The 14,391-nt window shown below is 38.4% G+C and overlaps 1 protein-coding gene across 2 annotated transcripts in view; it reads left to right on the forward strand.

The window, feature by feature from the left end:
* The first annotated feature begins 7,271 nt into the window (after positions 1-7,271).
* nell2b (neural EGFL like 2b) overlaps positions 7,272-14,391 on the forward strand; it is a 53,344-nt gene continuing 46,224 nt past the window's right edge. For both annotated transcript variants that reach the window (XM_047804306.1, XM_047804305.1), the window contains exons 1-2: positions 7,272-7,649; positions 7,844-7,972. In XM_047804306.1, the coding sequence (XP_047660262.1) occupies positions 7,607-7,649; positions 7,844-7,972 (172 nt within the window). In that variant the 5' untranslated portion in view covers positions 7,272-7,606. The remainder of the gene's footprint in view (positions 7,650-7,843; positions 7,973-14,391) is intronic.

A 14,391-nucleotide genomic window follows, 5' to 3' on the forward strand; every position in this document is an offset into this window, starting at 1 on the left:
ATAAATTAGCTATTATTAGATCGAGAATGTAGTGTTCATTAAAGTTTATATCAAAAGAAATAAGAAGAACACTGGTAAAATATGGCAAATTTTTTGGAATCATGTAATTATCCATAAGAATATCATTCTTTCTTCTGACTTGGTTTTATACAAGCATTGTTTTTATTTATTTTTTTGTATGTGTTTTTTGTATTGACTGTCTGTACAATGCTGTAAATATAAAGTATTAAATTACGGGAAAAAAAATTTCCGGCAATTTAAAGAATTACTTATAATGTCAAAATATAAATGGACATGAGAATGCAGCACAAATGTAATTTAGTGCTGATGACAATGAGGATTTTCTTTCTTTTTATTATTTATTTTTTTATTTTTTTACTTAAATTAGATTTTAATTAATAAGGTTATTCTTGGCAACCCTGCTCACACAGACTGAAATCCACACACTGCAGAAAATTGACTTAATTCACAAATATGTTACTAATAAATTCCATAACTTCTTGAGTAAAACAGACTCGGAATGTGATACGATTTGGATTCACTTTAATTGTAATTGGTTAAATGATGCTGTTTGCATTGAATATAAATAAAGTCTTAAAAGAGGACAGCAAGCAACATTTTTTAATCTTTAGGGTTTGAGTGTAGAGACAAAAACAATTCAACATTTTTTTATTCATCACTGTTCATGTTCATGCACCTTTCTTCTGTCTGTATGCAGTTTTGTGTGTAATCACACGACTCTGATGAGAAATTCCATAGAATTTTATTCATTATCATTTCATTTTATTTTCAGCCTCCAAACTTTTCCCACCTTGCTGTAATAGCTTTGCTTTACCACATGAGGGAAGCAGTGCATCTCTGTGTTGTATAATAGTGGGACAGTAAGACCAGATCATACAAATTCCTTATATAAAGAAACATTTGTTTGGCTTTGCCACTTTTTATTAATGAATATTAATGAGGACTCTCACAAGAAGTGCCTTCTAATTGTGGGATTAGTGAACTGTATCATACAAAAAACTATTGTTTGTAAATGTAAAAAAGATTGTAATATGTGTCTGGCAGAAAAATAGTGACAAATGCAAAAAAAAAGGGCATTGGGGCAAGTCAGTTTTTTGTTTTTTGCACATCAAAATCAAGTTGCAAAAACAAAGCTGGATAATGCTAAATAATATTGTCAATGTGACAAAAGTGGGAAAAGGTGGAAAAAAAAGCAGAAATGGGTGAAGAAAGGTTGACAAAAGTGGCGAAAGAACAGAGACAGTCATTTAAAGGTGATAAAGGGCAGACATGGCTGGACAAAGGTGAACTAAGGCAGACAGTGGTCTACAAAGCAGGTCGTATGTGGACAAGAGGGGACAAGGGCAGACAACTGAACACCTGTGAAGCATCTATAATTATGTCAGTGTAATACTGCAGTAATTCAGCTTTTTATTATTATTATTATTTTATATTTCTTATATTATTTAGCACTTTCAACAATGGATATTGTAACAAAGTGGTGTAACAGAAATATATACATTTATCCCTAATTAGCTGTATTTATACTAATGTAAATCTCTCTCTCTCTCTCTCTCTCTCTCTCTCTCTCTCTCTCTCTCTCTCTCTCTCTCTCTCACACACACACACACACACACTCTCACTCTCTCTCTCCCTCTCTCTCTCTCTTTCTCTTTCTCTCACTCTCACCCCCCCCTCTCTCTGTGTGTGTGTGTGTGTGTGTGTGTGTGTGTGTGTGTGTGTGTGTGTGTGTGTGTGTGTGTGTGTGTGTGTGTGTGTGTGTGTGTGTGTGTGTGTGTGTGTGTGTGTGTGTGTGTGTGTGTGTGTGTGTGCTATTTGAGTTTTAAAAGATGACACCTAATGAGTTTCTTGTGTTATGTGTGTGAGCTGTCACTAATGTTTGGCTAGTTACTGTAGCTTATCTTAGCATATCTTAAGTGACTGCCATGTAATGGGATTTCCATATTTTACAACAGCATCAAATTAAAGAAAAAAGTGTGTATATTATAAACTCTTTAGAAATACAATTGCCCCCAGGACTCTACAAGACCGAGTGAAAGAGAGATGTTTTTGTTCGAGTTGTCTGTCACTCATTCCATTCACCACCATCACGTCTTAATACACTGGCAACTTTCACTGTACTGTAATGTACATGTGACATGTAGAACACTTCTTCTTCAGTTGCAGCTGTTTTTGAGGCACAAAGGGGACGTACACAATATTAAGCTGGTAGGTTTTTATGTGATGGCTGATCAGTGTATGTTATATGTTCATCCTGACATGCTTATGTAAGTTTCTTCTGTACAACATCATAAGAATTTGGCCATTTTTCGTCACACAGGCTGCTCAGGTTCTTGTTCAGTTTATTGTCATCTCAAGACTGGACTACTGCAGCTCCCTGCTGGCAGGTCTACCTCTGAATGCAAGACATCCTCTGCAAATGATCCAAAATGGCAGTAGCGTGACTTGTTTTCAACCATCCTGCTTCTGCGATCTCTCTACTGGCTTCGAGTAGCTGCACTCATCAGATTCAAAACCCTGATGTTTGCCCACAGAAATGGACAAGCTGTCTTTGATCTCAAAGCTCTTATCACTCCTCGCACTGCACCTCACTCCCTCAGATCTACCATCACTGCACGACTGGTCCCACCTTGATTCTCTCAGGGTAAGAGGTAAGTATACAACAAGACTCTTTTGTGTTCTGGCACCGAGGTGGTGGAATGAACTTCCCCTCGAAATGCGGAAACCTGAGTCATCTTCAAACGATGGGCGAAGACCTAGTTCTACCTGAAACACTTAAACTAACGAACATAAAAAGAAAAAAATTCCTACTAACAGAGTTTTAGTCTGATGGTAAGTCTGTGATCTAGTGAACCAGTGTTGATGTTTTTATCGATAGAGATTTCAAAGACTTTGCTCTGGATAAAGGCGTCTGCCAAATGCTGTAAATATAAAGCTAAATATCTATTTTGTAAAATATTCAGGAACCTTTTTTTTTTTTTTTTTTTGAAAGAGCCATTGAAAGACATATCAGAGTTGTTGGTGCACATCTCATGGGGTGGATCAGTGATAGTTTGGCCTGCAATACCATGGCATTCTCTACACCAGCTACTTGTGCCATTCTGGAGGACTATGTGCACCCAGTGGTTCAAACATTGTGTGGTGCAGTGTATCAGGATGATAATGCACTAGTGCACACTGCAATACTGGTTACAGAGTGGTTTGATGAACATAAAAGTGTGGATGGAAGAATGGAACTCTTCCATGGTCGGCACAGTCAACAGTTATGAATATTATTGAGTCTCTTATTGTGTTTCTGGAGAAGTGTTCCTCCACATAGTAACCTGGACAATGTTCTGCAGGAAAATTACATTAAAGGTCCTCTGGACACTTCAGTCATTACCATGACAAACTGACGCTGTATTGGCCGCAAAAGGAGACCCTATATTGTAATAATAAAGTATTAAGGTCTAAATCAGGTGTTTCAGGTTCAAGTTGGTGAAGGGTGAGATGCTTGGCAAACCACATGGATTTTGTTAAAGAGCCACATGTGGCCCGTGAGCCATTGTTTCCTGACCGCTGTTTTATAACCAGATTGTTTTTAGCCCCAGAAGAATTGCAATCTCCTCAGGCACCTCGGTGAAAATGACATTCGAAGTCAATTTAGCTCACAGGCTATTGAGGTCGCCGATTATATTTCAATAATACTTTAAGAAACTATAGCTCTTCCAGAGCGATACTTCCAAAGCAATATGGCAGTCACATGGTTCTAAGGTATATATATATTTTTGGAAAAGTATATTAGACAGTGTTTGGAAATGACACATTACTTTTGTTTAAAGTCAAAAATCAAAATGAGTTTTAAAAAACATAAAAAGAAATGAACTGCTCTTTAATGCTGTGCATGAAAGGTATACAACCTATAAAGTAGGTTAGAATATGAATAAGAAAATAGGAAGCAGCGTGATCATGACTGGTTGTGTAATTACTGACAGAGATGTTATCCTGTATTTGGTTCGGTTTTGTATGATTAACTAGTCTAAGAGATGTTAAACGTGATCAGTGGGTAATACTTTGTCTCAAAGTCATGCATAATGACATGTGAGATGTGCTTGATCAGCCTAATGCTGGTGTAATAGTGTTTAGTTCATGTTCGGGTCTATATCTCATAGACTTAAAGATAATTGTACAGTACCTTTTTCCCTTAACTAGATCTGTGCTCTCAGTCTCCTGTGTTCTATTATGAAGAACGTGAGTCAGAATAGAGGACACAGCTCCCCAAGTGTATTGTATTTAATGCTGCCATCTGTCTGTGATGCCTCGAGCTATAACAGCAGGTGCTGGAGGGTGCATGCCTATGAAACCAGTGATTAAAGATCAACTCTCTGTCTTTCTCGCTCTCTCTCTCTCTCTCTCTCTCTCTCTCTCTCTCTCTCTCTCTCTCTCTCTCTCTCTCTCTCTCTCTCTCTCTCACACTGCCAGTACAGTTTGATTTGAAGGGTTAGATACCATTTCTGTCCCCACAGTGCTTTAATATATAATGATCTCTGTTGATATAGTGTAATTGCATTTTTTGATGCCGGTGTCCAGGGGACCGAACGTGTGAAATGTAATTCTTGGTTCTCCCTTATGGGAAGGAACTGACAATATGGAATTTTTAGAAAGTACACCTCAACACAACCACCAATATCTTTGCCATCATCAATCCGTTTTATTATCTTAGAAGTAAGGTCAACAGTAAAAAAACGGTAATCAATTTCAATTGACATGGAAAAAAAAAAAAAAAAAAGAAAAACTGGCTGGAAGGTTAAATACATGACTTTAAATACTAAATGCATGCTAGTGGTATGTACAGTACTGTAGTGTATTTGTGTATTACAAGGTGTTTTCTCTGACTTTCGTGCCAGATGGTGTACATCAGCTCATTTATTTGTTTAGTAATTGCCAGTCTGCTGTCTATGCACGTACTCATCCAAATCAGAGGATCACTGCATCTGCAACATATGGATCGTTCCTTTCGATAATAACGATAATGATATTTATTCTATCATTCAGATGTGCAAAATACTATTTAGAATGAATTGGTTTGCAATAATGTAATATATTAAAAGTTGATTTAGAGAAAATACATTATCCCGTATACATTCTTCAGAGATGCGCTGTATGGATGCGTCTGTCGAACATCTTGGTCCAGATTGATCGGATTAAGGTCATGGCCTCTTTCCTTTCTTCCATTTCTCCTTTGCGAAGCATAGATATAATATTTGGTCACTGAAAATGAAGCAGTTATAAGAGCAGAACTAACTATGATGTCATTAACACAGTAACATCATTATGTATACATTGTTATTATACATTATGGTCTAAAATGACCTTGAGTGTAGTACAGGTTTATCACACAGCTGTGTTCTCTACATTAACACCAGTGTTTTGTTTGTGTGTCATTCCTCTCATTTCCGTGCAGGTCAAGACGGGGGTGGATATAATAATTAAAATGTTACAGAGGTCAATAAATGGGGCGATGACTCTGTCAGCATCATCAATCACACCCCCTCTCCCTCTGTGTGTGTGTGTGTGTGTGTGTGTGTGTGTGTGTGTGTGTGTGTGTGTGTGTGTGTGTGTGTGTGTGTGTGTGTGTGTGTGTGTGTGTGTGTGTGTGTTGTGGAATGCCAATGAAGCTTGTGTTTTTCCTCTGCAAAATCATCAGCAGGTAACAGATGTGTGCTTAATACCCTCCAATGGTGCTTGAAGCCAACAGTTGAGCAACATATCAAATGCTCTTCAAAGTGTACTGTAGCTGCATCAGTCCAGCTGTTCATGTGGAATCTTATTTCACTAATGACTTATTCTACACATTAAAGGAAGAAAGATTCATGCAAGGTCACTATCATCAAAGCGAGGACATTTTAGCGCTTTATTGTAATATCAGAAGACTAAATGACATTAATTCACAACATACACTGTATATAGCTAGAGAGAGCCCGATGTTCTTAAAGCTGGTTTTATGCTTTTCACTTATTTTATTGTGGAATATGTGGCTCCTTGGATGAGTTTTTTTTTTAATGTTATTAGTGTTTTTTAAATGTTTTTTAGTTTATAGCCTGTTTATAATAATGGAAAATTACAACATTTGAGGCATATCTGTGATACCCACAGATGTTTTTCACATTTTTTCCTAGAATTACACTGCATCATTTTTTTTATAATACTAAGGAAGTGAAGTAATGTTTATAATCTTTACTTATAAAAGAAGTTGGGAGTAAAAAATTATAATATTTATTTTACAATACCTGACTGCAGTAGTGTTTGGCTGACATGAGTGGACCCTGATGTGGTCTTCTGCTGTTGTAGCTTACACCCCTGAAGGTTTGTGCATTCTGAGATGCTTCTCTGCTCACCACAATTGTACCATAGCCTTTTTTGTGTGATTGTCAACCAATCTAGCCGTTTTTGTCTGAACATCATTATCAATAAGGCCAAAATACCAAAGTCACTGAGAGCTTATTCTAATATTCATGTCAACCTCCATGTACACGATTTCAATGAAATGTTACAGTCGTGCCACATGAATAGCTGACTACTGCATAATTACGTGCATGAGCAGGTGAAAATTGAGTCCTAGTAAAGTTACCCATGACGAGGTATATTGATTGATTGATCGACTGATTGACTGATTGATTTATTGATTGATTGACTGGTTGATTGATTTACTGATTGATTGATTGATTGGTTGGTTTGTTGATTTATTGATTGATTGGTCAATCGATTGATTGATTGACTGATTGGTTGGTTGATTGACTGACTGACTGACTGACTGACTGGTCGGTTGGTTGGTTGATCGATTATTGCTTGATTTGTTAAATGATTGACTGACTGGTTGATTGATTGACTGACTGACTGACTGACTGACTCATTGATTGACTGACTGACTGACTGACTGACTGATTGACTGACTGATTGACTGACTGACTGACTGACTGACTGAATGAATGAATGAATGAATGAATGAATGAATGAATGAATGAATGAACGAATTATTCATTTTTCGTTTCTGCTGCTCCTGGGTTGTGGTGAATCCTGGATGTGAGGCAGTTTGCTTTACCCACATAAACCTCCTCAATCAGCATGAAAACAAAAACAACAATGTACACCTAACAAGTCTTATCTGACGGAACGGAATATCGGTGTAAATGTACGGCATTTCCGCACTCAGTTACTACCGCAGTCTACCGGTAGAGGGCAGGAACGCACGTGTGTATGTCAGTGTCGGTGTGAATCTCACTTCATTCCCAATCACACCCGGGCCGAAAAGGAGTGTCTGTGCACCTGCCGCTCTCCTGCTCAGCTCTCTATGAGAAGCCGACATTACCGAGCTGTTGCTTTTCTCCCGGACTACACATGGTGTCTCTTGTGGAATCCTATCCTTCTCTCCTGTGTTCCTCTTCACTAAGTTTCTGCACTGTTGGGATGATCACGCGCGTGCTTGTGTTCAGTGCTCAGTAAAGGCGCGCCTCATCGCTCGCGCACCACCAAATGGACTAGTCGGATTTTCCCCTGGTTTTTTTTGTTTGTTTGTTTCTTTTGTTTTGTTTTCAAATCACCCACTATGGCTTTATTACAGTTCTCTTTTGCACTCTTTGTACTATCAGGTGAGTGAATGAAACACTTCCGGTCACCTGTTATGTAATGATACAGTGAAACAAACGCAGGTTCTGTTTATAAACGCTTATATCTACTCTAATGACCTGGCGCGAGCTTGTATTTCAGACAGATTCCTTGTGTTGCACAGTGACGTCAGCATTTGGGTCTGATTTTATGTTCCTCGTGCGTTTGTTTGCTTCAGTGTGTGCTGTGGAGCTGCAACCTGCTCTTCATGTGGACATCCTTAAGGAGCTGAATGTGGGAGAATCTTTCACTGGAGTTTCCCCAGTGCAGGGTTTCCACAATAACACCACTGCATTTCTGTTTAAAGGTACAAGTTTCAGGAGCTCTCTGCATGACATAAGTGCAATGCCAATTTATTCTTATACCTTTTGTCCTTTTAATGTCCTCTATTTTAATGCCAACTTTTAAAATGTCCACAAATTCAGTTCAAGGTTCTTACTGGAAACAAAAACAAAATAAAACAAACAAACCAAAGACTAATTTTCATTCTTTCTTAGAAAGCTTTTCTAGATACAATGAATTAAAAGAAAACAGTGACATAAAAGTTATTTGTTATATTAATGCACAAAAGAGTTATGCAAAGCAGCTTAATCTTTGCACCTTATGGTCCAAATACATTGTCTGACCAGCTGCCAAAACACAGGCTCAAAACAATCTGGTAGAACATCTTTATCAATTGTTTGATAGAGTAAATGTTTGAGATTTGACCTTATTATCGATGTTCTTTATTTACCTTATGTTCTTTTCAGAAATTCAGCGATATGTAGCCGTAGTAGTCACTTACCAGCCGTATAATTGACCCACACAACAAAACAACCAATGACTAATGTTTAATCTTTTAGGAAAGGAATGAAACTGGTTAAAACCATTAAATACAGTGCATGGACACCTGTCCTATCACACCCATAGTCGTGCTGGATGAGGTTTGCGCCTCTTAGTTCCATCCACCCGTCTACATTCTGTGCCACTCAACCTGCTGGGAGTTGCAGCAAACCTGGTGTCTATCTGAGGGGACTTTGGGCACAACTCAGGGGACACCTTGAACACATAAATAAAAAACAAACAACCAAACAAAAAACACACACAACCAATCACATACTACAGACAATTTAGAGATGCCAGTCAGCACTGAAGGCATATTATTGGACATTAGGAGGAAGCCTGAGCACCCATAGGAAACCCCTAAACCATGGGCACGTGGCAAACATGCTAACTACTAAGCTACCATGTCTTTTAGTTCCAGTGAGAATGAATGCAATAGGATGCATCAAACTTTGTGGTAAAAATCTGGGGTAGAATCAGATATGACTGTGATGGTCAGGTTTGACCATCACATCTGACCATTTTTTCCGAATTGATGTCTTTTTGTCGTAAAACTAAATGATGTTAGTAATGTCCTGTTCCTGCAGTGTTTTACAGAGAAGCTGAGGCTTTATGTGACCTTTGCATTAGCCCAGTCAGCAAGCAGGGTTTGCTCATTCCCACACTGTCAACATACTGTACACCTTTGTTCTGGTCTATCAGACACAAACAGGCTCATCTCCCTGACACAAGCGAGACACTGCCTTGTAAATATAGTTTTAGAGGTCAGTTGATTATAAAGAAACCGGAGAAAATGGCAGATTTTTATATTGTCTTGTTTCCGATGGGGTAGAAAAGTCGAGTTGATATACACATACTTTTTCTGAGGTCAGTTTTAACACATACCTTCTTGTAAAGCTTCTGCATGTGTGACCATTCAGTTGTTCATTGTTTTACATTGTTTTGCTTGTTATATATATAGTGTGTGTTTTTTTTATAGTTTTAAATCAGAGGTAGACTTGGTCCACCTCTCTCCCAATATGATTGCATCGCGATCTCTTTGAGAACATGATTAAACCCCGATTCATGCCCAACTGGCGGAAGTGAACCAGACATGCAGCATATTTATAGGTAGCGGATTTTCTGCTAAACTCACATACAGTACCTGGCACAAAAGTACAGAGCTGTGGCACTGCAAATAAATCAGTAATTTTTTAAAAATAAAAAGGTGATGGTAAATGCTTGGTATACATGCTTGTGTTAATGCATGTTTTGTAAAAAAAAAAAAGGAAAAAATCTATATATTATTCGTTGTTGTATTTCTGAATTTATATTGGCCCACTTCTTCCCAGCAAATTTTGTTTTTTTGCATTTAAATTGGATAAATTGTATTCAGTGTTTGTGGACAGTTTCCTCTGGATATTTTGGTTTCCTCCCCCAGTCTAAAGACATGCTTTGTAGGTCTAAATTGTCCAGATTGTGTGTGTGTGTGTGATTGTGCCCCGTAGCGAGCTGTCACCCCGTCCAAGGTGTCCCATGCCTTATACATAGAGTCCCCAGGGATACAGAAAATGGATTGACGTTCAGTGTTAAAACAAATCGCCAACAAACCAACGATGTAAAATTCACTCTGCTTCAGACTCATCACACAGACTAATACTGTAGGTCCAGAGTGAGCAGTGCATGATTTTAACCTTAAACATGTGACCATTAAACTCCCAGCTTAATTTGGCAAGTTCAGACATTTCTCACTCTCATAATTACATGCCTTATTTGTTTTTCACTGTATTTCCTAAATAATTCAGAGTTGTTATTGAATAATTTATAGCAGCGGTTACTGAATAATCTGCTTCGAGAGAATTAACTAGCTAACTAATGAGCTGAAGCCTTAAGCAAGCTGTAACCTCATTTTTAATCAGAATATGCCGTTTACAAGTCATCTATACCCATGGCTTTAAAACAAATAAAGACAGGTTGTTAATAAATGAAATCAAATGTTGTGTTTTAGGTTAATCTCCAATCTGCAATATACTGTAAGAACAGTAACGTATAGTTTCTTATAGTATAGTGAGTTCTTGACGATGGTATGAGTGAAAATTCATTCATTTTCTACCGCTTATCCGAACTTCTCGGGTCACGGGGAGCCTGTGCCTATCTCAGGCGTCATCGGGCATCAAGGCAGGATACACCCTGGACGGAGTGCCAACCCATCACAGGGCACACACACACTCTCATTCACTCACACACTCACACACTACAGACAATTTTCCAGAGATGCCAATCAACCTACCATGCATGTCTTTGGACTGGGGGAGGAAACCGGAGTACCCGGAGGAAACCCCCGAGGCACGGGGAGAACATGCAAACTCCACACACACAAGGCGGAGGCGGGAATCGAACCCCCAACCCTGGAGGTGTGGGGCAAACGTGCTAACCACTAAGCCACCGTGCCCCCATGAGTGAAAATGTCTTCTTTAAATATACCAAGCATTATTTTAAAAGGCAGAATATTTGTATGAGGTTTGCAGTTTATAATCACAGGATTTCCTTCCAATTGATAAAACGACCATATTTCTTCTGATCTGATCTAATTTGAGACGATGTCCTTTGTTTAAAGCTTTATACAAATGCAATATTTGAATTGAAAATGAATGTAGATACAGCACATAACACTGCACATCTACGATCTCATCTGAATCGATTCCCCGGCTTCTCATACAGTACCTGTAGGTTTAATACTCATAGATTTCAAGTGAAACTTGTAATACTGTCAGATTTAAAAGCGGGTATAATTTATTCATAACCAAATATTAATAGAATACAGCTACTATAGAAAAGAAAAATATGTATTTTTTTTTTTTAATTCTGGTTTAGTACAGCTCAAGTACATTAACCAGTTGATATCACCTTAATAAGTATTGATTATTTAGACATATTTGCCTTCTCCACTACTTTTGCTTTGTGACACAGTTTACATGGACAATGCACAAGGGTATTTTCTGTAAAGGATTCGGATCACAAATGGATTTTAAAATGACATTGAAATAGTCAATTCACAGCACAACATCTGGCTGCAAAGCTGCCGGGCTAAGCGTGCAGCTGCTTCGCAATGGCACAGATCTGCTCTCTACTTAATCTTCATCTCTCATGAAATATGGATCATAAGAGCAGCTCAACAGCAGGCGGGATGGTAAACAGGCCAACAGCCACCTGTGATGCTCCACAGGTCCATCCATTATTACATTTAGTAACTGCTATTACACTAGATATGGAGAGCTATACTGTCGAGAGGGGTGTGTGTGTGTGTGTGTGTGTGTGTGTGTGTGTGTGTGTGTGTGTGTGTGTGTGTGTTCGGGGGTGCGGGAGGGCACTCGGGGTATAATGCAAGCGAAAAATTTTTGTTTGAAAATTGACAGTTTTGTAAAGGAATATAAAATGTTAGTGCTGCACTAGCTGTTAGCTGTTAGCATAGAGGTCTGGTGAATGAATGCTAATTATGAAACCACTAGGGTTATAGCATCTTAATAATAATAATAATAATAATAATAATAATAATAATAATAATAATAGAAGATTTGCTTTCATTTTGTTTGCAGAAGCTACACTCAAGTTGAATTCCGACTAAATCCGATTCGATATAAAATCCCGTTACGGTGCGATTACAGATTAGAACACCGCGTGCAGCTCGGGTACGTAGGATAAAGTTCGACGCTATGTTTTGTTTGTTAGTTTTACAAGGCTGTATACTGATTTTGTTCTGACACTACGGACACTAGCGATAGAGCTCGTATTCACCGTTATTCAGTAAAAGGATTCTGTGTTTTGTGACTGTTTCCAGGCTCAAATCATTTTAAACACAGTGGCATACAGTATTTCAGCTACTAAACACAAAATCCCAGCACTATTCACTATTCTATAAATAGATTTTCTTGTTAGCTTGTTTACATTATTACAGTATGAGAATGCAATAACCGTAACCTGATTTTGCCTTTGAGTGATCAGTACATTTACCCGAGTTGTTTCCAGAAAGCTGCGAATCACCAAAATTCAACTTGCCTCACAGACGCTCATAAAATGATTTGTGTACTCGCAATTCAGAAAGAATTTGTGATAAAACTTTAATCAATTTAGAAATTACGCTGATGCTTTTATTCTCTCTCTCTCTCTATATATATACATATATATATATATATATATATATGCTATATATATATATAGCAGTTGCTCAAAAGCTCCTGGTCATACAATTACGCTTGACTATTGAGTGCACAGTTACAGAAGGGAAATGATTTATAATCACCCTCTCAAGTGGTTAAGGCTCTGGGTTGTTGATTGGGGGTTAACTGGGATTAGTCCAACACCTTAACCAATAGGCTATCAGTAGTTTTTCCTCATCACCGACACCTCCAACTTGCGTGATGTATGTAGAGATCTTCCTGGGTCTAAAGAAATGTGACCCGAAGTGACAAAAAGCATAATTTTTATTTTTTTTAAGAAAGATCCGACCCGAGACAAAGTAAAAAAAATTGGACCCGAGTCCGACCCGACCCGTTGGCATTTTTTTTTAACCCGACTGGACCCGAATGTTGCGTAACTCTACGCTAAAGTAACCGCTACAGAGTGGATTAAAAATTGATTGACAGGTCTGTTTCAACAAAAATGAGCTTACCGCCAGCCACACGTCACAAGTGGTCTTGGCAAACAGAGGAGAGGTTGGAAAAGGACTCGAGTCGATGCACACACACACGAGATACAGTAGTTCGGGTCTTCTCGGGTCCGTTCGGTCCGAGGTACACGTGAAACTTTTAGACCCGGACCCGCTCGGGTCGGACCTCGGGTTTTCGGATCTAAGTGGACCCGTGAAGACCTCTAGATGTATGTTGTCAAAAGTAAAGCACATGTAAAATGATTGAATTGAATTAATTCCCATAGCTTTGTCCTGAACCTTGTTAGATGTGGTGATGTTAAACGTATTCAGAAAGGCAAAAAAGTACCATGAGCTTCTCATGCATGCTTCAAGACAAGCATATGAATTTTATATCTGTTTTATTTAATGATTTGAATGAAATCTATCAGTGGCTCCAAATCCAGCTGTCAATCACCTCAGGTCATTGAGTTGATTTAAGAACTGTCTTGTTGTCACTTTCTCCAAATATAATGCAGCTGCTTGACATTGTTCTGAGAGGGAGGATCGAGTTGCTGCTAATTTACTGCCTATCTGAAACTGAAGCCTGAGGCTGGATGTAAGCCGAGTGTGTGTGTGTGTGTGTGTGTGTTACTAGTGTGTTGAGGCAGTCTGTCAGCTGACATAGTGCACCTCATCTCTACTTTTAATGGCATCATCTTGACCTTCTGTCTATTCTACTGCAGTCATGTCCCTATTACAGGTGCCTTCGCTCAAAGTGATAGAGTGGAACATCAGCTAACATACCTACACACACACACACACACACACACACGCGTGCCACTAGTGTTAGCTGGTGAACCTTCCCTCAGTTAGATGGCAGTTAGAGGAAGACGGAAGGGTAGAAGGAACCGAAGCAAAGACATTTGTCCATTTTTTTAATAAGGACATTGCAATTAGGCATGAATTATTCATCAGATGTAAAAATGTGTGGCTTTATGAGAGGAGCATGAATGAGTCGGTGTACGTTTTGCAGTTTACATGTGAGTCATATACTGTACGACAAGGGAGTCTAGTGAAAACCAGACTTCCATTTTCTGCATCACATTTTTCACCGTGATGATGTTTTAATGACGTTAATGAAATCTAAACAAACAATCTAACAGCACACAGTATGACATAGTAAAAGGCCTTATCCACTCTATGACATAAAAAAGGTACTAAGAATAGAATTTCAATAAAACTGCTGTCTATATAATTTCCTAGGGAATATAAAATATAAAAACATATACAATTATGCA

Source organism: Tachysurus fulvidraco, chromosome 19 (assembly GCF_022655615.1).
Source record: "Tachysurus fulvidraco isolate hzauxx_2018 chromosome 19, HZAU_PFXX_2.0, whole genome shotgun sequence".
NCBI classification, from domain to species: Eukaryota; Metazoa; Chordata; class Actinopteri; order Siluriformes; family Bagridae; genus Tachysurus; species Tachysurus fulvidraco.